This window comes from Macaca nemestrina, chromosome 10 (genome assembly GCF_043159975.1).
Source record: "Macaca nemestrina isolate mMacNem1 chromosome 10, mMacNem.hap1, whole genome shotgun sequence".
NCBI lineage: Eukaryota > Metazoa > Chordata > Mammalia > Primates > Cercopithecidae > Macaca > Macaca nemestrina.
In genome coordinates this window covers 369,990-395,934 of record NC_092134.1, presented here as the reverse complement: position 1 = coordinate 395,934, position 25,945 = coordinate 369,990, and the positions used below count along the sequence as shown (strand labels likewise).

The 25,945-nt window shown below is 49.9% G+C and overlaps 2 protein-coding genes across 6 annotated transcripts in view; one reads left to right on the top strand and one right to left on the bottom strand.

Annotated features, from left to right (window-relative positions):
• LOC105490588 (DNA polymerase epsilon, catalytic subunit) overlaps positions 1 to 11,383 on the bottom strand; it is a 67,229-nt gene extending 55,846 nt beyond the window's left edge. For 4 of the 5 annotated variants that reach the window (XR_011608620.1, XM_071070722.1, XM_071070725.1 and 1 more), the window contains exons 1-8: positions 11,272 to 11,383; positions 4,271 to 4,412; positions 3,756 to 3,836; positions 3,317 to 3,361; positions 3,093 to 3,185; positions 2,636 to 2,790; positions 722 to 863; positions 507 to 587 (exon numbers count right to left, since the gene is read on the bottom strand). Coding sequence is in view for 4 of the 5 variants with exons in the window: in XM_071070722.1 (XP_070926823.1) it covers positions 507 to 587; positions 722 to 863; positions 2,636 to 2,790; positions 3,093 to 3,185; positions 3,317 to 3,361; positions 3,756 to 3,836; positions 4,271 to 4,412; positions 11,272 to 11,333 (801 nt within the window). In the remaining variant the exon portion in view is untranslated. Of the gene's footprint in view, positions 1 to 506; positions 588 to 721; positions 864 to 2,635; positions 2,791 to 3,092; positions 3,186 to 3,316; positions 3,362 to 3,755; positions 3,837 to 4,270; positions 4,413 to 9,732; positions 9,831 to 11,271 lie in introns of those variants that run through there. The other variant, XM_071070723.1, reaches the window with a different exon arrangement.
• A 221-nt stretch (positions 11,384 to 11,604) lies between these two features.
• Positions 11,605 to 24,502, top strand: LOC105490569 (peroxisomal membrane protein 2). Its single transcript, XM_011756325.3, has 5 exons — positions 11,605 to 11,809; positions 13,566 to 13,679; positions 15,871 to 16,033; positions 20,710 to 20,829; positions 24,136 to 24,502. Exons 1-5 carry the CDS (start codon positions 11,688 to 11,690, stop codon positions 24,202 to 24,204), a joined length of 588 nt encoding a protein of 195 aa, XP_011754627.1. The 5' UTR covers positions 11,605 to 11,687; the 3' UTR covers positions 24,205 to 24,502.
• Positions 24,503 to 25,945: the final 1,443 nt, after the last annotated feature.

Below are 25,945 nucleotides of genomic sequence, written 5' to 3'. Positions count from 1 at the left end.
AGCAGCTGATCACAGGACAAGCCTAAAATCACAGAACTTTAGTAGAAAAACTCTTTAGAAGACATCACCTCATTCTGATGGTTCTGACAACCCTGAAAGGTAAATGTGGCACAGAGATGATATCTTCGTTTCGGAAAAGAGAAAACTGGATACAAAGACTTTCCCAACACCACAAAGTCATATTTGAACCCAGGCCTTCGAGTTACAAATCCACTTTTCACCACGTCTCTCCACTATCCACTACCCAGTGGAAGTCCTGGCTTTCCCTCAAATGTCCAAATCCTGCCTAGCTCAAATACTGATGTCATGCAGCGATATACAACAAAAAAGGACATGATACTGTCAGAGACTGATGAAAAACTCACTCCATATTTCCTTTAATAAAGTATTTGGGGGGAAAGCAGGAAACATATCTTTGAGTCAAATTTACTCTTCAGCACTAAAGAATATTCTCTCCAGAAAACCAGAAATTTTACGATGAAGGTAATACAAGCAACAAAACTTACAGGTCGTTCAACAAGGTCATCTCGGCGGGTGATTTCCACAGGAAAAGCGTTTCCACGGTATCTGACATTGTACCAATGAGCCTGCAAAACACACAGTGTGTTAACTGGAGTTCTACATCCGGGAAAGTCTACTCCTGTGTGGATTCACCCATAATGATCATCTCCTGGCTCTTAGGAAATTCATGTGAGCAGCAACCCAACCCTGCCCTACTCACCACATGGATCTTCAGGTCAATGGAGAGGCGGATGTGGTAGGGAACATCGTACTCGCGCATGTCCACAATGTTGTCCAGCTGATCAGCTATCTTCTTAGAGGTTTCCTCTTCATCAGTAATGACACCACCCCTCTGCAGAACACTAGGAATTAACAAGAGAGCAACTAACTCAGCTGCCAGGGTCTGGAGGAGGTGGGACCAGAGTTCCAAATCAGTAGCAAGAGATGAGACCAGAGTCCAAACTGAGGAAACACAAAAGGTAAATTGAGGTGGTTTCAATGACCAGGGCAGTCCTTCCTTTAAGAATGGCTTGGATTGGGCCGGGCATGGCAGCTCACGCCTATAATCCCAGCACTTTGGGAGGCCAAGGAGGGCGGATCACCCGAGGTCAGGAGTTTGAGACCAGCGTGGTCAACACGGTGAAACCCCGTCTCTACTAAAAATACAAAAATTAGCCAGGTGTGGTGGTGCACGCCTGTAATCCCAGATACTTCGGAGGCTGAGGTAGGAGAATCACTTGAACCTGGGAGGTGAAGGTTGCAGTGAGCCGAGATTGCGCCATTGCACTCCAGCCTGGGCAACAGAGCTAGACTCCGTCTCAAAAAAATAAAGAATTGCTTGGATGATAACCCTACAGACAGGAAAAAAATTCAGGGTAAGATGTATGCATTTTATGTGATGTGAGTTACACCCCAACTAAAAAAAAAAAAAAGAGGGCCAAGCATGGTGGCTTATGCCTCTAATCCCAGCACTCTGGGAGGCAGCAGGTACACTTAGGCCCAGGAGTTCAAGACAGGCCTGGGCAACATAGGGAGACTCATCTCTACAAAAAAAAAAAATAATAATAATTAGCCAGTCATGGGGTACACACCTGTGATCCCAGTTACTCAGGAGGCTGAGGTGAAAGGATTGCTTGAGCCCAGGAGTTTGAGGCCATGGTGAGCTATGACTGCACCACTGCACTCCAGCCTGGGCAACAGAGCAAGACCCTGTCTGAAAATAAATAAGCAAATAGAAGAAAAAAGAAAGAAAACATTAAGTGCTGCCAGTGAGGAGAGCACCCAGGCATGATCCCACCATGGTCCTGATACTCAGGAGACTGCCTCATGCAGGCTGAAGAGCAGGCCTGGGCTTCACATAGCCTATGCATGGGTCTCTACCGTGTCTAAAGATGTGGCCCACCCTTGTGGTCACTATTGGCCCATAAGCTCAAATAATGAATGGGCTATTCAGGGGGAAAAAGACGAGTCTCAGATACAGCTCAAACCTCTGAGGACTCAGTCTCTGATTACACCTTCCAATATTTCAAAAAGTAACTTATGGCATTGTCAGGGAAGGCGGACTCAGGGTAGGGACTGTAGAAATGTTCAGCATCCCAAACTGATCTTCTTTTGTCAGAGGGTAAGGTAGGTTCTTCCGAAGTCATCCAAACTTCATTACTCAAGATTTTCTCTTCCTAATCTATTACTTTGCATCCTATTATTGTTGAGGCTCAAACACTTGATGAACAGTGTTTGGTGTTCTAGACTTCAGTTTCCGTGGACGATACCCAAGGTTCTCTGGAGAAGATGTGCTGTGTAAATCTCAGCACTTAATGAAATTCACAGACGGATTGTGTTAGGGCAGCAGGATGAGGGATCTTCTCCCTCTAAGGTGACTTTACTATTACAACCACTCAACTTTAGAGCCATAAGCCCACCCCTCCACAGGAAAAGAGCTAACACGTAAAATGTAACCTGGGAAGCCACTGTTTTATTTAACACGGAACATACAAAAATCTCTACCTAATTGCTCAAGTTTTCCGTATCAAATAGAGCCAGCCATTAAGGTAACTTTATTGCTACGTGTTCCTGTCTCCTGTCCATCTTGTCGTTCTGAACCAGCTGATGCTTTGCTCACAAGAGCAGAGTTTACCTGGAAAGCAGAGCTGTGTACGCGTCGCTGGCATGATCCTGCTCCCTGTTCTTCTTCACGGCAGGGGAGATCTCCTTCCTCACTTTGACAAGATCCTCCACGGTGTGGAAGGACAGCTTGATGTAATTTCGCTTCAAACCCACCAAGTGATTTGGCTATAACGCAAAGAGATCACGTTCATTGGTTAAAGAGAAACAGGACTTTATGGGTGAGAGGGTAAACACTCAAAGGTAAACACATAAGTCAAAGAGTTGGTGACTTCAAGGCACCTTGTCCAACTCTGCATGTGGCACCAACTAACACCACTAGAGCTCTTTGAAAGGAATTTTATAGAGGGTCACCACACTGCCCCATCACCCAATAGATGACCTGAATTTCTACCTCTTCCAATCTCACCTGCTATGGACAATGTAGATCCTGGCCTCATTTACCCCTGGAAAATCTGGGTGATACTTACCAAGTCCAGATCCTCTTTGGGGACAGTCTCCACTTTTGCAATTTTGCCCTGAAACTTCTTGGAGAGAAAAGATGAAACTTCTCGCTCACAACCCTAATCAGGATCAGAAAGAAAAGGCTTTCCGTTGGTAAAATACATTTCCTTCCTTGCCTATTTCCCAGTTGCAAAGCCCACCACAGAATGACACACTGGTCGTCTGACCTGAATCTATAAAACACACTTACCTTTCTGGTTGCAATGTAGAAATACGGTTTATAAGGCAAGGCCACCTGTAAGAGTCACCAACCCATCCAGGGGCGACGAGAAAGAAAAAAGGGAAAGAAAAGTGAAAACAGACTGCTTGCTCCTACATCCCATGAACAGCCTAGGGCCAGGGCAGCCTTGACCTTGGTAGCTCTTAAAGCATAACAGGAAGTCAGAATGTGCACTTATCACAGGGGCAAGAACCTGAAAGACAATACTGCTCACCAGTCTTCCTGAACTGGCTTCTCTCAGGACATCTTACATGATGACTGATGTGGCCTCCAGGGCCCGAGTTCTGGTGGGCTATGGGCTGCTCTCCCACGCCCTCCCTGACAGTCACAGAGCTAGATGAACACCCCTCATTTTGGATCCGGCTGCTCACTGCAAGTGGGTTTTAGCTTCTCAGGGTCAGGGGCTTACCTTAAATCTGCTTCCGTCATCTTGAATAAAGTAGTAATCCACTGCACTGACTAAGCGCTTATCTTCATCTAAAATCTCGGTCTACAAGAGAATCAGTCAACATAGGCACAAGATCATCCTCTACACAGTTAAAGAAACTTTCCTCCTACCTTTTGGGAAACAGTCCCTCTCATCTAGGTCTTTACTCCACCCCTATGTTTACACTACCAGCCTTATTTACAAGAACCATATTGTAACAGACTCCAAACGGGGATTTCTCTCCATTTCTCCCTCATAATCCTTGAAAGCTTTATTCTGATGGCTAAAAGGGATGCCTATCACCTCTGGCTTCTCACAGTGGCTTCTGTGTGGCCCTTAATGACGTTAAAGAGGAAAGGAGAGCTGGGAACCTTTACATCTCCCACCTGATCCACTCAAAGTTCCCCCATGTGTCCCTCACTCTTTAGATAAAGACCATGCTATGACAAGAAGGGGTGCAGCCATACTCCTAGGTGGGAGAAGGACCGAGTGCTTACAGGATGCATGTTAATGAGCCAGCCTGTCTTCTCACCAGGCTCCTTCAGCCGCTCAAAACCAAACCGCAAATCCATCTTATCCGTCCACTGACTCCGTTCCAGGCGCTTGAGTGCTGAGACTGAGGAAGTGGCGCCATCATCTCTGAGTGAAAGAAGGGAACCCAGTGCTTACAGTTTGTAATGCCACCTATTTCTGCAACCCTCATCCCACCTAGTGTGTTTCAGATATGACAGGGTAGATATATTCTTGAAAAACCCTGAGCTTGGCAAAAAGGCTCATTAAAATAAAAGGACTCGTTGGAAAAACACAATTAGGGGAGGCCCTTCAAAACCTGTTCAACTTTATAACCAGAATGCTAACAAAAACAGTAATCATGGCTAGACACTGCTGCCTCTTGGAGCACTAAAAATGCATAAAACTGGCCAGGCCCAGCGGCTCACGCCTGTAATCGCAGCACTTTGGGAGGCCAAGGCGGGTGGATCACTTGAGGTCAGGAGTTTGACATCAGCCTGGCCAACATGGCAAAACCCCGCCTCTACTAAAAATACAAAAATTAGCCAGGTGTGGCGGCGTGCACCTGTAATCACAGTTACTTGGGAGGCTGAGGTAGAACTGTTTGAACCCAGGAGGTGGAGGTTGCAGTGCTAAGATTGCACCACTGCACTCTAGCCTGGGCAACAGAGTGAGACTGTGTCTCAATTAAAAAAAAAAAACCAAAAAACATAAAACCCAGCATTGTACTCCTGGTCATTTTATCCCAGAGAAATGAAACCTCATGTTCATAGCATGTTTATTCATAACAGTCAAAAACTGAAAACAACCCAGATGATCTTCAGCAGGTGAAGAGTGAACCTGGAAAACACATACCATGGAATACTACTCAGCAATGAAGAGGAATAAACATTTCCCTTTTTTTTTTTTTTTGAGGAGTCTCACTCTGTAACCGAGGCTGGAGGGCAGTGCCATGATCTCAGCTCACTGCAACCTCCGCCTCCCAGGTTCAAGCGATTCTCCTGCCTCGGCCTCCCGAGTAGCTGGGATTACAGGCAGGCACCACCATGCCTGGGTAATTGTTGTATTTTTAGTAGAGATGGGTTTCACCATGTTGGCCAGGCTAGTTTTGAACTCCTGACCTCAAGTGATCTGCCCACCTCAGCCTCCCAAAGTGCTGGTATTACAGGCGTGAGCCGCCACACCTGGCCAAATAAACTTATTGATACGTACAACTTGTATGGACCTCAAGGGAATTATGCTAAGTGAAAAAACCCAACTTCCCAAAATTATACACTTTTTTTTTTCTCCTTGAGACAGAGTCTCACTCTATTGCCTAGGCTGGAGTGCAGTGGTGCAATCTCAGCACACTGCAACTTCTGCCTCCTGGGTACAACTGATTCTCGTGCCTCAGTCTCCCAAGTAGCTGGAACTACAGGCGCACCATCACACCCAGTTAATTTTTGTATTTTTAGTAGAGACAGAGTTTCACCATGTTAGCCAGGCTGGTCTCAAACTCCTGAGTTCAAGTGATCCGCCCATCTCGGCCTCCGAAATTGCTGGGATTACAGGCGTGAGCCACCGCGCCTGGCCCCAAAGTTATACACTTAATGATTCCATTTATAAACTATTTTTGGAATAGTATTTTTGAAATAAAATTACAGAGATAGAGAGCAGATTACTGGTTGCCAGGGATGAGGGGAAGGGAGGAATGGAGGTGGTTATGGCTATAAAGGGGTAGTATGAGAGATCCTTTCAACAGACTGTTCTGTATACTGATTTTGGTGGTAGTCGCACAAATATACACATAATAAAACTGCATAGAACTAAATACATATACAAGCAAAAGAGTGCATGTAACACTGAAATGATTTGAATAAAAACGAGGGATTGTCAGGCCAGGCGCAGTGGCTCACGCCTGTAATCCCAGCACTTTGGGAGGCCAAGGTGGGTGGATCACCTGATGTCAGGAGCTCGAGACCAGCCTGGCCAGCATGGCGAAACCCCGTCTCTACTAAAAATACAAAAAATTAAAACCCAGCACTTTGGGAGGCCAAGGCAGGCGGATCACGAGGTCAGGAGATCAAGACCATCCTGGCTAATATGGTGAAACCCCATCTCTACTAAAAATACAAAAAATTAGCTGGGTGTGGTGGTGGGCACCTGTAGTCCCAGCTACTCAAGTGGCTGAGGCAAGAGAATGGTGTGAAAATGGGAGGCAGAGTGGAGCCACTGCACTCCAGCCTGGGCAACAGAGCGAGACTCCAGCTAAAAAAAAAACCAAAAAAATTAGCTGGGCATGGTGGGGTGGGCCTATAATCCCAGATACTCAGGAGGCTGAGGCAGGAGAATCACTTGAACCCTGGAGGTGGAGGTTGCATTGAGCCAAGATTGCACCACTGCACTCCAGCCTGGGCGACAAGAGTGAAACTCTGTCTCAAAAAAATAAATAAAATAAGATAAAATAAAATAGATGGGTTGTCTCAATGTCAATTTCCCAGTTGTGACAATTGTACTCTAGTTACACAAGATGTTAAGGTGAAGGGATATGGGAATCTCTATCATTTCTGACAACTGCATGAGAATCAATCTACAATTACCTCAAAAAAAGGTTGAGGACTGGGCACAGTGGCTCACGACTGTAATCCCAGCACTTTGGGAGGCCAAGGAGGGTGGGTCACTTGAGGCCAGGAGTTCGAGACCAGCCTGGCCAACATAGTGAAACCCTGTCTCTACTAAAAATGCAAAAATTAGCTGGGCATGGTGGCACGCACCTGTAGCCCCAGCTACTTGGGAGGCTGAGATAGGAGGATGGCTAGAATCTGGGAGGCAGAGGTTGTAGTAAGCCAAGATCGTGCCACTGTACTCTAGCCTGGGCGAGACACTGTCTCAAAAAAAAAAAAAGCTTGTTTTATTTTCTTAAATGCTCCAAAACTAGAGAGTGCAGATGCTAGCTTATGATCACTAAGATGATGAAGATCCAAGTGGACCTCTGAGCACAGGAGAAAAGAATAACCTGCCACAAGCTGTGAACTGTGCAAGGCCAAGGATGTGCCTCTCTGTAGAGGGAGCCCAAGTATAGGAACTCATGAAATTTTGAAAAACAGAGCCAACAGGACACATATCTGTGCAACACTCCAGCTAAGAGCTTTTTCCTTTCCTATGAAAGAATGTAATTCTAATTCTACTCCTCTGTTCTGATTCCCCTTGCCTAGGAAAACTACCACATTTTACTAACATAATTTTCCTATTTACCTGTTGCATGTGAACTAATCAGGGTTATAGAAACACCTGCTGCAACAAAATATATCTTAAAAATTTAACATATCCTTCCGGAGTGCATGGTCCAGACATCAGCACAACCAAATGTGGATAAAAATGGGTCATATTGTTCTGTATGAGAGCAACAATCTTCACTGACTGGGAAACTGAACTTTTCATGTACCTTTTTGTCTTAATGTAAATCAATGAGTGGGGGTGGTAAATACATATTCCCTGTTGCAGAAGCAACAGATTCCCACGACTGCTTTCTGGCCTCGGCCATGCAGGCATGTACAGATACGCTAGGTCTCATGTTTTGCTAGACTGCTCTCCTAGGCAGTGTTACCTTTAAGGCTGTCCCTGTGGTCTTCCAAACAGGGCAAAACGTGTTATTCCAATAATCCAGGTATCAAAGGTGTTCTTTCCCCAACGAATCACAGACACTCGGTCCTTTCCTTCTACCACCTCTCATTTCCCAGGACCTGATTCCAGTTCATTGCTATTATATGTTTCCCAGAATACCAGTTCTTGATTAAACTACATGACCATTCCGTTTCTGACATCATTAGATTTCTCCATAAGGTGAGAGTGTTTCTAAAATATCAGTGTCACTGTGTAAAATACCACGGACCCTATAGATCCACTTCTAAAAATTTATGCCAAGAAAACTGATGTGCAGAAAGTAATTATTTTACATATAGAAGTTCATTACAGGTGTTTTTATAAGAGAGGAAGAAAGAAAACCATCCAAAATAAGAGCAGTTAAAAAAAATTTTTTAGGATTTAAACCAAGCCTGTGAAGAACTCATGTCTTTAATTACATTATAACCCCAGTTGTTAATTTATAAACAGAAATGGACAGAGAACTGCTTCTTAAGAAAAACCCTTCCTGTCAACTTTCTTTTAGAACAAGATAAAAAAAAGAAAGGAAGACCCTTCCTTTGTCTGAAGGTATTCCTTCATCTCCATCTGAAGAGCAGAATGACCATATTCCAAGACTGGGATCCTTACTTCTCATGAAAGATTATAACCACTTGTTGTAGGCAGGCAGGATGACACCCCCCACAAAAGACCCACATCCTAATCCCCCAAACCTATGAATGTTATTTTACAAGACAAAAGGGACTTTACAGATGTGACTACATTAAGGGCCTTGAGATTCTGGTTAGCTGGGTGGGCAAGAATCCTTGTAGAGTGAGGCAGGAGAGCCAGAGTCAGGAAGGAGAAAGGGATGGGAGAGAGACGGTAGTGGGGAGAGCAGATGCAACCTTTGGTTCTGAGGATGGAGAAGCAGCAAGGAAACAGATTCTCCCCCTGGAACCATCACAAGAAATATAACCAACCAGACACTTTCATATTACGACTTCTGACTTCTAAAACTGTAAGAGAATAAATTTATATAAGTTACTAAGTGATCATGTGTTACTGCAGCAGCAGGAAACTGATACGCCACCATACTGTATAATAACGGTTTAATCTTTTAAGTATTTGGATGCACCTGTAATAAAAAAAAACAGAAAAACTATATTCCAAACTTTGCTAGAGAACAGCCTCAGTTCTGAGGCCCAAATCTTTACCAAAATCAAGAGTGAATGAAGTGTTTATGAGGCATCACCACTTAATGGGGACACACGGCCCTCTGTGCCACTGTCCTCCAAATATCCTTGTCTCAAGTAAGCTGGATTAAGTGGACTAGAAAACTGCTCACTGGGACCATATTTTCTCCCAAAACTGTTTTCTCTGAGCTGTGTATCTCACTTTTAATCCAGTGACAGTAAGAATTCTGAAAAATGGGGATAACAGTCACACAGAGAGCTACCATTGACTGGTTACTATACCACATTGTCCTAGTACTCCACATACGCTCTCATTCAGTTTTCACGACAGCCCCTAAGAGGGAGGCCACCGGTGTCCCCATTTCACAGAAGAAATGCAGCACATAGCACCCACTGCTTCCTGGGGCACACTCACGTCCCAGGACTGTTTTAAGGATGAGATGAGGTAACCCACATACGGCATATAAGGTAAAAGCCATCACTTGTACTTATCCCAGCTGCAGCCTTCCCCCTGCCTGAAGGCTGTCACTGAGCTTGGGGCAGGGCAGTGGAGTGGAGAAGGGGAGGGCAGTCCTGGTCCTGAACCAGGGCAGTCAGTGAACGTCTCTAAGCAACAAGTTCCAGCACACAAGGTAGATACTAAGGGTACCTACCCTCTCCAGGGCTTGCCTGAGGACCAAATGGGACTATGGATAGACAGCGATTAGCACAACAGCAGTTAGGGATCCTTACTAGTCGGTTTCTCCTCTGGGAAGAATTTTGTTCAGCTAAGTGTCTGTAAAAAGCTTCGCGTTCTCACGTTTTCTTTTTCTTTCTTTCTTTTTTTTTTTGAGACAGAGTTTCGTTCTTTGTTGCCCAGGTTGGAGAAAAAAGGCGCCATCTCGGCTCACCGCAACCTCTGCCTACTAGGTTCAACGGATTTTCCTGTCTCAGCCTCCTGAGTAGCTGTGATTACAGGCACGCGCCACCACACCCGGCTAATTTTGTATTTTTTTAGTGGAGCCGGGGTTTCTCCGTGTCGTCCAGGCTGGTGTCGAACTCCTGACCTCAGGTGATCCGCCCGCCTTGGCCTCCCAAAGTGCTGGGATTACAGGCGTGAGCCACCCCGCCGGGCCTCACACATTTTCTGCTTATGGCAGAAGGTCAGGTCTCTGGTCATGTTTATCGTTTGCTGTGGCCACCAAGTAGCCGCGTCTTACCCTTGTTCTATTTTTTTTGAGACAGTGTCTGGCTCCGTCGCCCAGGCTGGAGTGCGGAGGCTTGATTCTGGCTCACAGCAGCCTCGACCTGCCGGGCTCAGGTGAACCTCCGGCCTCGGACTCCGGAGTATTAACAGCTGGGACCTCAGGCGCGCACCACCAGCCCGGCTAATTTTTCTTGTTTTTCCAAGAGAAGGGCCGGGCGCGGGGGCTCACGCCTGTTATCCCAGCACTTTGGGAGGCGGAGGCGGGCGGATGACCTGACGTCAGGAGTTCGAGACCAGCCTGGCCAACATGGTGCAACCCCGTCTCTACCAAAAATACAAAAACTAGCCGGGCGCGGTGGCGGGCGCCTGCAGTCCCAGCTACTCGGGAGGCTGAGTGAGGCAGCGGGATCGCCTGAACCCGGGAAGCGGAGGTTGCAGTGAGCCGAGATCGCGCCACTGCACTCCAGCCTGGGCGACAGAGCGGGACTCCCTGTCCAAAAAAATAAAATAAATAGAGGAGAACGGGTCTCGCTCTGTGGCCCAGGCTGATCTGGAACAGGATCCTGGGCTCCAGCGATCTGCCCGCCTCGGTCTCTCCCAGCGCCGGGCCCCCAGGCACGGTCCCCGGCCCGGCCCCTCCCCGCACCCTCCCCAGCCACGCGTCCACCCCGCAGGGCCAGGCCCGGGTCCCGCCGCTCTCATCGCCCCCGCCGCGCGGCAGGCCCCAAACGCAGCTGCGCGCAAGGCGAGGCCCGAAAAACCTCAGGAAGAGCCGAGTAGGGGAAGGCCGCGCGGCCCGCCTCGTTTCCCCGCGGGAAGCCGCGCCCGTAGCGCCTCCGCCCGCCCCGGGCCCCCGGTCGGCTGTCGGGGCGCGCAGCCCTACCCCTGTCAGGCGCGGCGAGTGCGGGGCCCGGGTCTCCCTCCCGCCTCGGCGGCGCCACCCAAGCCCGGCCCCATGGCATCCTCCGAAGGGCCGGCCCGAGGGCCTCAGGAGTGCGCCCCTCACCTGCTGGCTTCGCCGTCCGCGCCCGGGTCCGCGCGCCGCCGCCAGCCGCTCCTCAGAGCCATGGAGCCACAGGCTACACCCTCTGTTTCGCGGGAGAAATTTGGCGCGCTCCTACCCAGTCTCGCGAGAGCCGTAAGTGCCGCCGTCCATCAAGAGGCGCGCCCCGCCCCTCGCCCGCCCCCCGAGACGCTCCAATAGGCGCCGGCGCCCGGCGGGGGAGGTGGCCGGCAGGGACCGGGGAAAAGTGTGCGGAGGCGCGCGCGCCGCACCGTGCGGTTGGGACCGGGCGGCGCTGCGGACCGCGGTGCGGCCGGAAATGTCAGGCCTTCCCCATTCCGCGCTCCGCGCCTCGGGCTCCGCGCCCGGCCTGCCTGAGGTGGGGTCGATGCCCCCGGCAGCGCGGCGCTGGGGAGGCGATGGCGCCGGCCGCGTCCAGGCTGCGGGCCGAAGCCGGGCTCGGGGCGCTCCCGCGGCGGGCGCTCGCCCAGTACCTGCTTTTCCTCCGGCTCTACCCGGTGCTCACCAAGGCGGCCACCAGGTGAGCGGGGGCGCGGCCGGCGCGGGAATCGGACGCCGCCCCCGCCCCAGGTCGGCCGCAGTGGCGCGGGGCCTGGACAGGAGCGCGGGGCCGGGACCAGTCTGGGGGCGCGCCCGGGTCAGAGCCCCCGCAGCGGGCGCCCTCCGAGCCGGTGCTGAACTTCCCGCGGCGACACCCGCGTCCCCAGTCAGCGATTGTGAGGCGCCTCGCGGATCCCGCCCTCCCAGCGCGTGGAGGGCCCGCCCGGACCCCGGGGGCTCGGCGCTGAGGTTCCACCCAAGGACCCGACAGGGGCGCCGCGCACCCGGGGAAGCCACGGCCAGGGGAGCGCGTCCTCACGGCGCGGGTGCAGACAGGGCCGAGGGAGCGGGTCTGCGGGGCGCGGGTGAAGACACGGCCAGGGAGCGGGTCCGCATGGCGCAGGTGGAGACAGGGCCAAGGGAGCGGGTCTGGGGGACTCGGGTCCGCACGGCGCGGGTGGAGACATGGCCAGGGAAGGTGTTTTTTGAGAAGGTGACATTGAACAGGCTGTGTAAAGAAGTGGAGCAGAGGCTCTCCTGGCACAGGGAACAGCAGGGCAAAGGTCCCTGTTAGGTTTTGAAGGGAAGGCCGGCGTTAAAGAAAGGCTGGGAGAGGTGCAGCTTGGACTCAGTCCCGAGGGAGGGAAGATCTGTGTGTGGAGAACGTGAACCCTGAGCAAGAGGCAGGAGATGTGAAGGGAATCGCCAGGGATCTGATCCAGAAGGTGTCTAGGTCCGTGCTAGGAATTTTGGATTTTATAGTCCAGAGAGCTTCTCAGAAGGCAAATACAAACCAAGGCCTGGAGGGAGCCACTGGGCGTGTTCCACATTTTTATGGAAATTTTTATTGTGCTAATTGTAGATTCACAAACAGTTACAAGACTAATATGGAGAGATCCCTTGTACACCTTCCCAGTGTCCCCCATTGGTTACATTCTGTGAAACTGCAGTGCAGTATCAACCAGGGCATGGCATGGACACAGTCCACAGATCCTATTCAGATTTCTCCATTTTTCTTGTAGTTGTATCTGTTCTGTACAGTTTTATCACATCTGTACGTTCACATGTTCACTACCACAGTCAAAATGCAGAACAGTGTCATGATAGGGCCGTCCTGTTGCCCTTTCATAACCACACAGCTTCCTTACTCCCAAACTGCAAAAGTTACAGTATAACATCACAGCCAGGAGGTTGACATTGATACTGGAAAGCCGCTTGTCCTTATCTATGTATGTAAGTCCACTGTCTCCACCTTTTTTTTTTTTTTTTTTTTTTTTTTTTTTGAGACAGAGTCTCGCTCTGTCGCCCAGGCTGGAGTGCAGTGGTGCGATCTCCACTCACTGCAAGCTCCGCCTCCAGGGTTCACAACATTCTCCTGCCTCAGCCTCCCCAGTAGCTGGGACTACAGGCGCCCACCACCCTGCCTGGCTAATTTTTGTATTTTTAGTAGAGACGGGATTTCATCGTGTTAGCCAGGATGGAGTCGATCTCCTGACCTCGTGATCCACCCACCTTGGCCTCCCACAGTGCTGGGATTACAGGTGTGAGCCGCCGCGCCCTGCAGTCTCCACCTTTTGATACAAGAACTATACATTGAGCCCCTTTAACAATAATTCCAACTCCCGCCGCTCCCGCATCTGCTGCATGGCCTCAGAACGGCCCTGCTCATTCACCTGTGGGAAGGGGACACCCTCCTGCTGGTCACTTCTGTTTTCTGATGACCTCCCTCTCCACAGTGGCATTTTGTCAGCACTTGGGAATTTCCTGGCCCAGATGATTGAGAAGAAGCGGAAAAAAGAACACTCTAGAAGTCTAGATGTCGGTGGGCCTCTGAGATACGCTGTTTATGGGTGAGTGCCATATAAGGGGTGGGTTTACCCTGTAGCCGCTGAGTGCAACCAAGCTGGGCACCAAAACCAAGTAGTTGGAGTACTCTCATTTATAATATGATTTTTTAAAAAACATTGTAGTAATCATCATGGGAAAAAACTCGAATGTTTCATATAGTTTGTATGGCATATATACACGTATGTGGTTTTTCTGTTTTTTCTTTTTTTCTTTTGGAGACAGTCTCCCTCTGTCACCCAGGCTTACTGCAACCTCTGCCTCCCCGGTTCAAGTGATTCTCAGTGCCTCAGCCTCTGGAATAGCTGGGATTATAGCCATGCACTACCATGCCCAGCTAATTTTTGTATTTTTAGTAGAGATGGGGTTTCACCATGTTGGCCAGGCTGGTCTTGAACTCCTGACCTCAAGTGATCCACCCACCTCACCCTCCCAAAGTGCTGGAATTACAGCCTCATATTTGTGGTTTTATCATGTTTCTTTTTGATTGGATGGGTGGGGGCGACTGTCTTAATTGGGCTGAGAGGCAAACTTGAGGGCAAGTAACTCAACTTAAAGTCAGACTTCAGGATTCAAAAACCCTGAAAGCGTCCTCGACTGGGCTCATGGAATAGGAAAACTGACTCCAATATGACCAATTAGTTTTTATTGTTATTTTCATAGTGTAAATATCCAGAAAAGAAATGCTTAGGTACCCTCAAAAATGTCCAGTTTCTGAACCACATTCTGAATTGCAAAAGCACAGTGATTCAAGAGTTTTACCAATTTAATCCACCCTGAGCTCTTGGCCAACAATAATGTTACAGATGGATTATTTGAAGTATTTTCCAACTACAGTGATTTTTTTTTTTTAATTCAGAATTCATGAAGATCATTTTTATGCTTACAAGCTTGCTAACTTGAATCATCATGGATTTTTCCATAATGTATTTAAAGCAGTAATCCCCCAAGAGGGGCGGGTGACAAGATCACCTAGCAGGCCTCATCCAAGTACAGTTTTCCCATCCCCAGGACTTCAGTCCCCTTCTCCACTGAGAATCCCTGCATAGGCCACATAACACCCTGTGACCGGGTGGGAAAACACACTGAGAACCACTTATTTAAAGACTGTCAACGTCACAAGTTGAAAGACCCCACTTTTTATTGCCAAATTTTATGGAACTGCAAGGCCTCTTGTCCCAGTAGATGTGACAGCTGGTTCCATTCTCTCCCAAGCACACAGGGGAATGATTAGTAGCAATGCACGCAAGCCAGAGTGCAGCACCAGGTCCCGCCCTTGCCAGTTAGCCTAGCGAGTTTGATGAAAAGCTCTACAACCAGGGACATGTCTGATGATTCATTACTGAGCACCTTCTCAAAGCCAGGCCCTGTTCTGGGCACTGCAGTGGACAGAAGACGTAGCCTGCTTTGGGGAGCCTGCCTTCTAGGGGTGAAGAGAGGCACAGACTAACCTAACAGATGAGATAAGGACAGTGCTAGGCAGAAAAGGAACTAGGGCCTGGAATAAAGAGTGTTAGCACAGGCATGCATGCGTGCTGGGACAACCCGGAAGTTGACAGTATGAGGGGAGCGAGCCACCATGGCTAGGCGGGGAAGCGCTGGGCACCGATTCCACAGCAGGGGGAGCGAGCCACCATGGCTAGGCGGGGAAGCACTGGGCACCGATTCCACAGCAGGGGGAGCGAGCCACCATGGCTAGGCGGGGAAGCGCTGGGCACAGATTGCACAGCAGGGGGAGCGAGCCACCATGGCTAGGCGGGGAAGCGCTGAGCGCAGAGTCCACGGCAGGAGGAGCGAGCCACCATGGCTAGGCGGGGAATCGCTGAGCAGCAGAGTCCACGGCAGGGGGAGCGAGCCACCATGGCTAGGCAGGGAAGCGCTGAGCTCAGAGAGCAGAGTCCACAGCAGGGGGAACGGTAGGCGGGGAAGCACTGAGCTCAGAGAGTCCACAGCAGGGGGAGCGAGCCACCATGGCTAGGCGGGGAAGTGCTGAGCGCAGAGTCCAGCAGGAGCAAGTCTGGTCTGTTAGAACAACAGAGCGCCCCTGAAGCTGACTTGTCTGTACAGACCTGTGTGGCCAATACTGAGGGACATTAGGAAGCAGGGCTTAGGACCTGGGATTTGGGGGTGAAGCTAGACCAGAGAAGAGCACACCCAGAGAACCACAGCCTGGCTCACACCCCCCGGGGGCCTCAGATTCTTCTTCACAGGGCCGCTGAGTCACTTCTTCTACCTCTTCATGGAACACTGGATCCCTCCAGAGGTCCCCCTGGCAGGGCTCAGGAGGCTCCTCCTGGACCGCCTCGTCTTTGCACCGGCCTTCCTCATGTTGTTCTTCCTCATCATGAACTTTCTGGAGGTGGGTGTCTGCCGCAGCACTTACTGCAGCTCTTCGTTTAGCACAGGGATTCTTCACCTGACATTCCTGGCAGAGTTCAGAGGGTCTGCAAACTTTTCACTCAAATTGAAATTTTGCCTTTTCCTTTATGAATACAGGAAGCAAACGTCTAGTATTGATTGGCAGGACCTGTTTGTACCCAGTACAGTCACTTTATTTATTTATTTATTTATTTAAACGCAAGGTTTCACTCTGTCACCCAGGCTGCAGTGCAGTAGCACAATCACAGCCCACCGCAGCCTCAAACTCCTGGGTTCAAGCAATCCTCTTGCCTCAGCCTCCCAAGTAGCTGGGACTACATGTGTGTGCCACCACACACAGCTAATCAGATATTTTTATATCACATATTAGTTGTTACAGATATCTCGAAATATCATTTATGCTCATTACTACTTGGACCTGCCATTAGAGGTCTTGTCACTGTGTAAAGAAAAAACAGGCCGGGTGCAGTGACTCATGCCTGTAATCCCAGCACTTTGGGAGGCTGAGGCCGGTGGATCACCTGAGGTCAGGAGTTTGAGACCAGCCTGGTCAACATGGCGAAACCTCGTCTCTACTAAAAACTACAAAAATTAGCCAGGCATGGTGGTGGGCGCCTGTAATCCCAGCAACTTGGGAGGCTGAGGCAGGAGAATCGCTTGAAGCCGGGAGGCGGAGGTTGCAGTGAGCTGAGATTGCGCCATTGCACTCCAGCCTAGGTGACAGAGCAAGACTCTGTCTCAAAAAAAAAAAGAAAGAAAGAAACAGGGCCGGGTATAGTGGTGCACGCCTGTAATCCCAGCACTTTGTGAGGCCAAGGCCAGTGGATAGCTTGAGGCCAGGAGTTCGGGACCAGCCTGGGCAACATGGCAAAAACCAATCTCTCCAAAAATTAAAAAATGAGCCAGTGTGGTGATGTGCACCTGTAGTTCCAGCTATTCGGGAGGCTAAAGTGAGAGGATCCCTTGAGCCCAAGATGTGGAGGCTGCAGTGAGCAGAGATCGCGCCACTGCACTCCAGCCTGGGTAACAGAGCAAGACCCTGGTTCAAAAGACAAAATAAAAAAATAGAAATAAACACATTAGTCTGTCAAAATTTCTTCTGAATATTTTGATAACTGTGTTTCAGTATTACTGGTTCCTTTGTAGTCCTATTTTATTTATTTATTTATTTATTTATTTATTTTTAATTATTATTTTTTTTGAGACAGAGTCTCACCCTGTTGCCCAGGCTGGAGTGCAGTGGCACGATCTTGGCTCACTGCAGCCTCCACCTCCTGGGTGCAAATGATTCTCCTGCCTCAGCCTCCTGAGTAGCTGGGATTACAGGAGCCCACCACCACACCCAGCTAATTTTTGTATTTTTAGTAGAGATGGAGTTTCACCATGTTGACCAGGCTTGTCTTGAACTCCTGACCTGATGATCCACCTGCCTCGGCCTCCCAGAGTGCTGGGATTATAGGTGTGACCCACTGCGCCTGGCCATATTTTATTTTATACATTATAAAACATGATTCTGAGAAGGGGGTCCACAGGCTTCACTAAACTGCCAAAGAGATCTGTGGCACAAGAAGTTTGAGACCCCTGATGATGACACAGAAGCCTGTGCAAGTTCTGGGCCTGGAGGTTCACCTACCGGCATAATCCCAGTTGGAATCCAACACGTGGGAGACGTGTTCACCTGCACTCAGCAGATGTGTCTGTTCTGACTGTCCCACCTTCCCCGTTGACGAGCACCTTCAAATCCTCACCGTCTCTAGGAGCACTGGCCGGGTGGTGCTGTGTGTCTGAGACGTGTCACCTTTTTTTTTTTTTGAGACGGAGTCTCACTCTGTCGCCCAGGCTGGAGTACAGTGACGTAATCTAAGCTCACTGCAACCTCCGCCTCTTGGGTTCAAGCAATTCTCTGCCTCAGCCTCCGGAATAGCAGGGATTGCAGGTGCCCGCCACTACGCCCAGCTAATTTTTTTGTATTTTTAGTAGAGGCGGGGTTTCACCACCAGGTTGGTATTGAACTCCTGACCTCGTGATCCACCTGCCTCAGCCTCCCAAAGTGCTGGGATTACAGGTGTGAGCCACCGCACCCAGCGTCACCTTCTGTCCTGAAAGTAATTTGTTTTAACCAATCACTTCTCCATACAGAAGTTCTAAAGGTTCATGTATTCAAATATGACATTTTCCTTCATGCCTTTCCTTACAGGAAGATAACAGAAATATTCTCCTATACTTTCCTCTGGTATCTGTATGGTTTTACTTGTGTACAGTAGGAGACAGACGTCTGTATGGATTTTTCTACTTACATAGCAAATTTTCTCATTACCATTTATTAGGCAATCCCCAGTATTTTGAAATATTCTCATTTCCAGCTGTACCAGCAATTATCTGGACTCTTTGTTCTTTTGCTGGATTATTTTCTTTTTTTTGAGATGGAGTCTCACTCTGTCGCCGAGGCTGGAGTGCAGTGGTGCAGTCTCGGCTCACTGCAACCTCCACCTCTCGGGTTCAAGTGATTTTTATGCCTCAGCCTCCAGAGTAGCTAGGACAACAGGCGCCCACCACCATGCCTGGCTAATTTTTGTATTTTTAGTAGCAATGGGGTTCCTCTGTGTTGGCCAGGCTGGTCTCAACCTCAAGTGATATGCCCACCTTAGCATTACAGGTGTGAGCCACCGCACCCAGCTTTCCCCCTTACTTTAAACAAGAAAATATTTAAGCATTTCTTTAAAATTTTTTATTAGTTTGTATATACTTAGAGGGTACGAGTGCAAATTTCTTATGTGACTGTGCTGTGGTGACGTCTGAGCTTTCAGTTCCCATCACCCAAGTAGTCAGTGGTGATTTTCAACCCTCCTGCCCTTGCCACCTTTTCAAGTCTCTGGTGTCTGTTATTTCCCTCTGTTGGTCCATGTGTACCCACTGTTTAAACCCCACTTATGAGTGAGAACATCTGCTGAGGCAGGAAGGTCACTTGAGCCCAGGATGTCGAAACCAGCCTGGGCAACAGGTGAGACCCCTTCTCTACAAAAAAATTAAAAATCAAAGGGTTGTGTTGGCACATGCCTGTAGTCCCAGCTACTCAGGAGGCTGAGACTGAGGCTTGATGCCAGGAGGTTGAGGCTGAGTGAGCCGTGATCGCACCCACTGCACTCCAGCTGGCGTGGGCAACAGAGTGGAGACGGCGAGACCCTATCTGGAAAAACAAAAGTGGGAACAAGCAGTGTTTGACTTTCCATTGGTGAGTTGTTTCGCTTGCGATAATGGCCCCTGGTTCAGTCTGTGTCACTGCAAAAGACATGCGCCTTTTTTTTTTTTTTTTGACACAGAGTCTTGCTGTTTTGTCCAGGCTGGAGTGTAGTGGTGCAATCTCATCTCACTGCAACCTCCGCCCCCCAGGTTCAACAATTTTCCTGCCTCAGCCTCCCAAAGTGCTGGGATTACAGGCTTGAGCCACCGCGCCCGGCCGACCTTTTTTTTTTTTTGAGGCAGAGTTTCACTGTGTTAGCCAGGGTGGAGTGCAGTGGCGCGATCTCGGCTCACCACAACCTCTGCCTCCCAGGTTCAAGTGATTCTCCTGCCTCAGCCTCCTGAGTAGCTGGGATTACAGGCACACGCCACCACGCTCGACTAATTTTTGTTTTTTTTTTAGTAGAAACCGGGTTTCACTGTGTTGGTCAGGCTGGTCTCAAACTCCTGACCTCGTGATCCGCCCGCCTCAGCCTCCCAAAGTGCTGAGATTCCAGGCATGAGCCACCGCGCCTGGCCACTTGACTTTTTAATAATAGCCATTCTGACTGGTGTGAGATGGTATCTCTTTGTGGTTTTAATTTGCATTTCTCTGATGATTAGTGATGTTGAATATTCATATGTTTCTTGGCCACTTGTTTTTCTTCTTTTGAAAAATGTTCATGTCCTTTGCCCAGTTTTTTAATGAGGTTATTCATTTCTTTCTTGTTAAGTTGTGTGAGTTCCTCGTAGATTCTGGATAACAGCCCTTTGTAGGATGCATAATATGCATATATTTTTTCCCATGCTGTAGATTGTCTGTTGATTGTTTCTTTTGCTGTGCAGAAGCTTTTTTGTTTAATGAAGTCCTGTTTGTCTGTTTTTGGTTTTGCTGTATTTGCTTTTGAGAACTTAGTCACAAATTCTTTGTCTTTGGCTGATGTCCAAAGGAGTTGCTCCTAGGATCTTCATGGTTTCAGGGCTTGGGTGCAGGTCTTGAATCCACCAGCTGACATTTAGAATCAACTTACTGGGGTCCTTTTTTTTTTCCCGTAACTCCTAACAAGTTTTGATTGGAAAGACATCGACTTTGGAGGTTATTTGGGAGGAACTGACAGCATAGCTCTGAGTAGCAGTTCTGGTGCCCAGGGCCAGCCTTGGGAGTCACCTCCTCCAGTTGTCCTCAAGGAGTGATGGGCCGGGACACACATCACCCCCAGCGTGAGCAGGCTGCTGTCTGGCATCTCACTGATCATTTTCCATCTTACTGGTTGGCTCCTTAGAGCCGCAGTGCTGAGTACACGTGTGTGCTGTCTGCATACACACAGAACAAAACCCAATAGCAGTTTAAAAACCATCACGTTAGGGTTTGGGTGCCCGGAATTCAGTTCTGATGGGCAGTGAGATTGTTCACCACCTGCCTTCCCTCCTTTGCAGGGGAAAGACGCCTCAGCCTTTGCTACCAAGATGAGGGGGGGCTTCTGGCCAGCGCTAAGGATGAACTGGAGGGTGTGGACGCCAGTGCAGTTCATCAACATCAACTACATCCCTCTGAAGGTAAGGGCCACGGGGCTCAGCCTCTGCCAACATTACTTTCTGTCAGCATTTTCCTTCCTTCTTTCCTTCCTTCCTTCCTTCCTTCCTTCCTTCCTTCCTTCCTTCCTTCCTTCCTTCCTTCCTTCTTTCTTTCCCCTTCCCCTCTCTTTTTTCTTTTCTTTTTCTTTTTCTTTCTCTTTTTCTTTTTTGTTTTCTTTTCTCCTCTTTCTGCTGTAGTTTCCACTGGACTTGGTTTCACCATGTCTAGACTCCTCAGCCAGCCTTGGATTTTGCCCGTGACCCTGAATCATTGCTAGTTCTGGATTCAGGAAGCAACACACAAGGGTGTCCAGAGTGGGTGTCTTTGCCTCTTCCGTTTGTTCAGCAAATTCTCATTAAAAGCCCCCATGCCAGGGATGCCCTTGAGTTTCCTAGCCTTTGAAACATTCCCAGTTCCAGGAGTGTACATTCAGGCAACTTGAATCTATGCTCCTGGGTTGCAGTCCTCAAACTCAACCCAAATAAACTCTAGTTATACTTAGAAAAAAAAGACCGTCACAGTAGCTCACACCTGTAATCCCAAAACTATGGGAGGCTGAGGCGGCCAAATCACTTGAAGCCGGGAGTTCGAGACCAGCCTGGCCAACATAGCAAAAACCCCATCTCTACTAAAAATACAAAAGTTAGCTGGGCATGGTGGCAGGTGCCTGTAGTCCCAGCTACTCAGTGGGCTGAGGCACAAGAATCGCTTGAACCTGGGAGACGGAGGTTGGAGTGAGCTGAGATTGCACCACTGCACTCCAGCCTGGGCAACAGAGTAAGACCCTGTCTCAAAAAATAAATAAAATGTTAAAAAGAAACAAAGCATTCGTGGTCCCTGGGCTCATGAATTACAGCTGAGCCTGAAGGCAGGCACTGTGCGGCCATGGGTCCTGCCGCTGACCTGGAAGGGCTGCCTCACCTGGACGAGGGGTGGGCCTGTCCAGATGCAGAGTGAAGACCTTCTGGGGAAACTGAGCGTTTCCGCTATCCTGTGCATGAAGGAGCTGCTGTGGGGACTGAGTCAAAGGTGTCAGATTGGGGCTGGGCTGGTGGAGGGAGGCTGGAGCCCCAGGCTCTGCCACGGGGATCAAGTGTCTTTATGCACAGCCGGGGTCCCCAGGACCACTCCCACACTGGGAGGATGGGGTGCAGCGCCCCCTGCAGCATGGCAGGACACCCCAGGATGCTGCAGGAGGAGGCCTGGCAGAGTCTGCAGGAGCCACGTGCTTCCCTCCCCCACAAGGTGTGCCGCCCATCAGGGTTTTACTGGCACTCGTGGGCAGGCATCCCTGCCTGCTGCCCCAAAGCTCCAGACCCCTAGAAAGACAGCAGCTGTGTGGAGCCCGCGTTGTTGGTGCAAACAGTCCAGACACAGGGCCCTTCTGGGAAAGGTGGGTACCATCCCAGCCCAGGCTGCCGCTAGGGAGGACCTGGACAGGCCTGCAGTGGCTGGATCTCAGCTATAGAGAGCCTTCCTGCATTAGCACCAGCTCTGAGCCCTGCCCAGGAGGGAGGAGAGGACCAGGGTGACCCCCGAGGGAGAGGAGGGAGGCGGCCCAGTGTGCACACACACTGCACACACCACAAACACACACACCAGGAAGCAGCAGGAAAACAGGGGCGCACATAGACAGGACAAAGAGGCGGTTCACCCTTAGCCAAAGTTGCCAGGAGTTAAAGCAAAATAAAAACAAAATTTCCTTTGGCTTTAACAGTGGCCCTTCCCAGAGCAATTTCAGCTCCATGGGGCTGAAGCCAGATTGCTTTGAAGAGTGGGTGGGAATTATTTTAAAACTCACAAGTCTAGAACATGATCTCAAAGTTTGTGGAGACCAGGCATGGTGGCTCATGCCTGTAATCCCAGAACTTTGAGAGGCCGAAGCAGGATCACTTGAAGCCAGGAGTTTGAGACCAGTCTGGGCAACATAGTGAGACCCCATCTCTATTTTATAAAAATGAATTTGAAAAAGTTTGAGAGGAGGTGAGGAGAAGCGATGGAAGAAGGCTGGGTGGCGGAGGGGGTTCTGACACTCAAGAGATGCGGACGTGGTGGGTGCAGACGTGAAGCTGCTTGTAGGATGGGCAAACACCCATGTCCAGAAAGAGCGGCTCTGCGGGGTCCCCTAAGGAGGCAGGTGGATGCGAGTCCCCCGCACACTCACCGTGGTGCTTGGGACAGAGGCCCCACCCTCTGTGATGACAGAGGAGAGAGAAAGGGACAGCTGAGCGGAGAGGAGAGTGGGACATCCTGCCTCAAGCCCCTATGTGCCTCTCCTCTGGAGGGCCAGGGGCTGGGACTGAGGGGAGAGGAAGCCAGGTGGGCATTGTGAGGGGATACAGAAGGGGCAAGTTTGGCCACATGGAGGATGGGAGAGCACGCTGACTGCAGGAACAAAGACTTGTGGGCAGAGGGGCCTGGAGCTTGTCCAGCTGTGGTCAGCATCTGGGGAGGTGAGAAGGCAGGAAGGATAAAGAATTTTCCAGGGAGTGTGACTGAAGAACAGTAGGCTAAGGAAGCTATAGCCATAGGCCACCGGTTCTTGGGAATTTAGAGAAGGAAGTAGAGACAGGTGAGAAGACAGACTGGCCGGGAGCATGGAGGATCTGGGATGGAAGAGGAGAAAGCCAGGAAGCTGCGCCTCTGAGCAGCGTGGGGGCAGAGTTGCCATCCTAGGTGTGTGCAGGTGGGTGAAGAAGCGGCATTCATTCAGCAAGCGTTTCCTGAGCAGTGGCTGTGTGCCGCGGTGACTAACCAGACAGACAGGCTGCTACTTTCATAGCACCACATGCCAGGGAGAGACAGCACCGGGCCAGGGAATTCTGGGGCAGGGTGAAGCTGCTGAGTCACCAAAGCAGGGCAGTGGGATGGCGATGGTTAGAGAGTAGGGAAGGTCTGGGGCCCCTCCCCTGTTCGTCAGCTGTGTCCCCCGAGGAGGATGCAGCCACCTGCATGATGGCTGGTCCTGGAGTGAGAGAGGCTGAACCAGGAGCTAAGGTGTGCAGTGAAGTGGGAAAAAGGAGCGTGACTTGGCTTTGGGATTCCTGGGCCCCTGTAGCCTGTGAACACTGTAACTAGGGGACCATTTTTCTTCTCCACTCTTCTCTGCTAGGGGCCTAGCACAGCGTTTGGTACAAACAGAGGCTCAGTAAATGCAGTAATGGATGGGTGGTTGGACCAGCCGACAACCCGTTCAAACGGGTAAACGAATGACTGGGTGACTGAGGCTCGATAACTGGCCACGGCCTCCCACTGACCGTGGTCCATCGGACTGTTCTTTTTGGCAGTTCCGGGTGCTCTTCGCCAACCTGGCAGCTCTGTTCTGGTATGCCTACCTGGCCTCCCTGGGGAAGTGACGACCGCTGGGAGAACATCAGATGCACTGTGGACGTGGGTCTGGGGGTCTCACCTGCCCAGCGAGAGCAGAACCAACCCAGTCAGGACGTCACTGCCTCTAAATCAGGTGATTCAAGATGCCCGAAAATGATGGATAGAGAAACAGAAATCTCTTAATGTCAGAACCTTGTGTTTTAAAAAGGCAGTCGCTGACTTCAGCTGGTGCTGCCCCAGAAACTTAACATTTAGTAGAGGCAATTTCAATTGTTACTGTGGACCGAATTAGGATCACAATAAACAATAATGTAGGCTCTTCAATGGTGACTTTAATCTCTCAGAACAATTGCTGTTGCTTTGAAAGAAATGCATAGCCAGATTTTTTTAAATTTTCGTGTGTGTGGTACGACACATAAAACAGAAAATTTACCATGTAGCTGGTCGTGGTGGCTCATGCCTGTCATCCCAGTACTTTGGAGGCAGAGGCAGGAAGATTGCTTGAGGCCAGGAATTTGAGACCAGCGTGGGCAACACAGTGAGACCTCATTTCTACAAGAAAAAAAAAAAATACACACACACCCCCCTGGGACATCTTCCTGCCGCAGCCTCCCAAGTAGCTAGGATTATAAGTTCCCACCATCACACCCAGCCACACCTGGCTGTGTTTTTTTTTTTTTTGTAGAGATGGGGTCTTCCTGTGTTGCCCAGGCTGGTCTTTGAATTCCTGGGATTACAGGTGGGAGCAACTGCACTGGGGCTCTTTCCTTTTTTTTTCTTTTTGAGACGGAGTCTCGCCCTGTCACCCAGGCTGGAGTGCAGTGGCGCAATCTCGGCTCACTGCAAGCTCCGCCTCCCGGGTTCACGCCATTCTCCGGCCTCAGCCTCCCGAGTAGCTGGGACTACAGGCGCCTGCCACTGCGCCTGGCTAATTTTTTCTATTTTTAGTAGAGACGGGGTTTCACCATGGTCTCGATCTCCTGACCTTGTGATCCGCCCGCCTCGGCCTTCCAAAGTGCTGGGATTACAGGCGTGAGCCACCGCGCCCAGCCTTGAGACTCCGTCTTAAAAAAAAAAAAAAATTAACTGGGTGTGATGGTACACGCCTGTAATCCCAGCTACTTGGGAGGAGGCCGAGGCAGGAGAATCACTTGAACTGGGAAGGCAGAGGTTGCAGTGAGCCAAGATCATGCCACTGCACCCCAGCCTGGGCGACAGAGTGAGGCTGTCTCAAAAAAATATATAAATAAAATAAAAAATAAACATAGGGCTGGGTGCAGTTGCTCACACCTATAATCCCAGCACTTTTCAAGCCCAAGGCAGGCGGATTACGTGAGGTCAGGAGTTTGAAACTAGCCTGGCCAACATGGTGAAACCCCCTCTCTACTAAGAAATAATAAAATAAAAATTAAAAACTTAAAAGGCTGAAACATTCCTGTGTGCATGGACTGCATTTTGCCTGTCTGTCTGTCCGTCAGTGGCTAGACCGTTTCTAGCTCCCAGGTGCCGTGAAGGATGTGGCGGTGAAGACGGCGGCACTAATGCCTGCTCATGTCCTGCTTGCCGCGGGTTTTCAAAGAACTGCTCTTTCAGTTCAGAATATTTAAGGTGGGGCCGTTCCCAAAGGAAGCTTAGGGCATTTGCAAAAGTAACAGATGCTCTTGCAATTGATGCGGAAGGTGACAATTCTGACTGTCCCTCTAACTTGCCACTTCCCAGTGAGTCCCACCCCGCTGCCATGATGGAGGATTAAGAACCTGGATCTCC

Bases quoted from the DNA above. Each gene is read 5' to 3' on its own strand.
- LOC105490569 (XM_011756325.3), top strand. From the start codon at position 11,688: ATGGCGCCGGCCGCGTCCAGGCTGCGGGCCGAAGCCGGGCTCGGGGCG. The intron at 13,680-15,870 runs GTGAGTGCCATA...CGGGGGCCTCAG, and splicing joins CTGAGATACGCTGTTTATGG to ATTCTTCTTCACAGGGCCGC. The intron at 16,034-20,709 runs GTGGGTGTCTGC...CCTCCTTTGCAG, and splicing joins TCATCATGAACTTTCTGGAG to GGGAAAGACGCCTCAGCCTT.